This window comes from Octodon degus, unplaced genomic scaffold, assembly GCF_000260255.1.
Source record: "Octodon degus isolate 3935 unplaced genomic scaffold, OctDeg1.0 scaffold00284, whole genome shotgun sequence".
Taxonomy (NCBI): Eukaryota; Metazoa; Chordata; class Mammalia; order Rodentia; family Octodontidae; genus Octodon; species Octodon degus.
The window spans coordinates 714,971-715,922 of record NW_004524860.1 but is presented as its reverse complement, the minus strand read 5'-3'; the positions used below and the strand labels follow the sequence as shown (position 1 = coordinate 715,922).

At 47.8% G+C, this 952-nt stretch overlaps 1 gene segment (V, D, J or C); it reads right to left on the bottom strand.

Moving 5' to 3' along the window:
- Window positions 1–231: 231 nt before the first annotated feature.
- On the bottom strand, window positions 232–749 carry LOC111814265. The segment is given in 2 exon segments: window positions 232–611; window positions 692–749. Coding segments are annotated over 2 exon segments (426 nt in total).
- Window positions 750–952: the final 203 nt, after the last annotated feature.

Genomic DNA, 952 nt, shown 5'->3' with positions numbered 1-952 from the left:
CACTCACGCGCCGGGCCTGCGCTCTGGGTCTGTTCAGGATCCCGAGGCCCCGGGTTGTCTCACTCCCTTTTATTTTATTTAAAGGACAAAAGCACACAACAAGAACAGAGCAGAATCAAAGCAATATGCAGTAATACAAATTATACACAATTTCAAAACAACAATATAAAATTAACAGTTGTTATATTATGCATTATCATCATCAAATTTGCTCCTTTCTGACCTTGATAGTCATGGTCGCCCCCTGCTGGCCAAAAGTACACCCGCAGGGAGGTTTATGTCTGGACTCACACTGAAGTTCTCCACTGTGTTTCTTGCACAGTAATACATGGCAGTGTCCTCCGTGGTCACGGAGTTCAGCTGCAGGGAGAACTGGTTCTTGGCTAGGTCAACAGTGATGGAGATGCGGCCCTGGAAAGCTGAGTTGTAGTATGCGCTCCCTTCCCAGTACCCCATCCACTGTAAAAATTTCCCAGGAGGCTGGTGGATCCAATGCCAGTAGTAACTACTAGAGACAGAGCCGCCAGTGACAGTGCAGGTGAGGGACAGTGTCTCCCCAGTCTTCAGCAGGTTTAGTCCTGATTGCTCAAGTGTCAGATCAGACGGCACACCTGAGGATAAAGTGCTTCATTGTGAGTCCTTCCCTTCGCACACCCAGGTTCCTTAATCTTCTAGAGATCAGAACCCATACCTAGGGGAACAGCCATCAGGCACAGAAGGGTCCATATTTTCTGCATGTTCCCTGCAAGATGAAGACCTCCACAACAGCTCAAGTGGTGGCAGAAATTTATTTTGCTAGCACCTAGCTTAATTTGCATGTGTGTTTTAAGGGAGGAAATATAGGAGACCAAGCCATGGTGACTGTCACTGGTGCATGGGACTTGATACTATGTAACAGAGCAGCCTAGCTTGGTGCTGGTGACTGGGGGTTTATCTCTGCCTAAGCTTCACC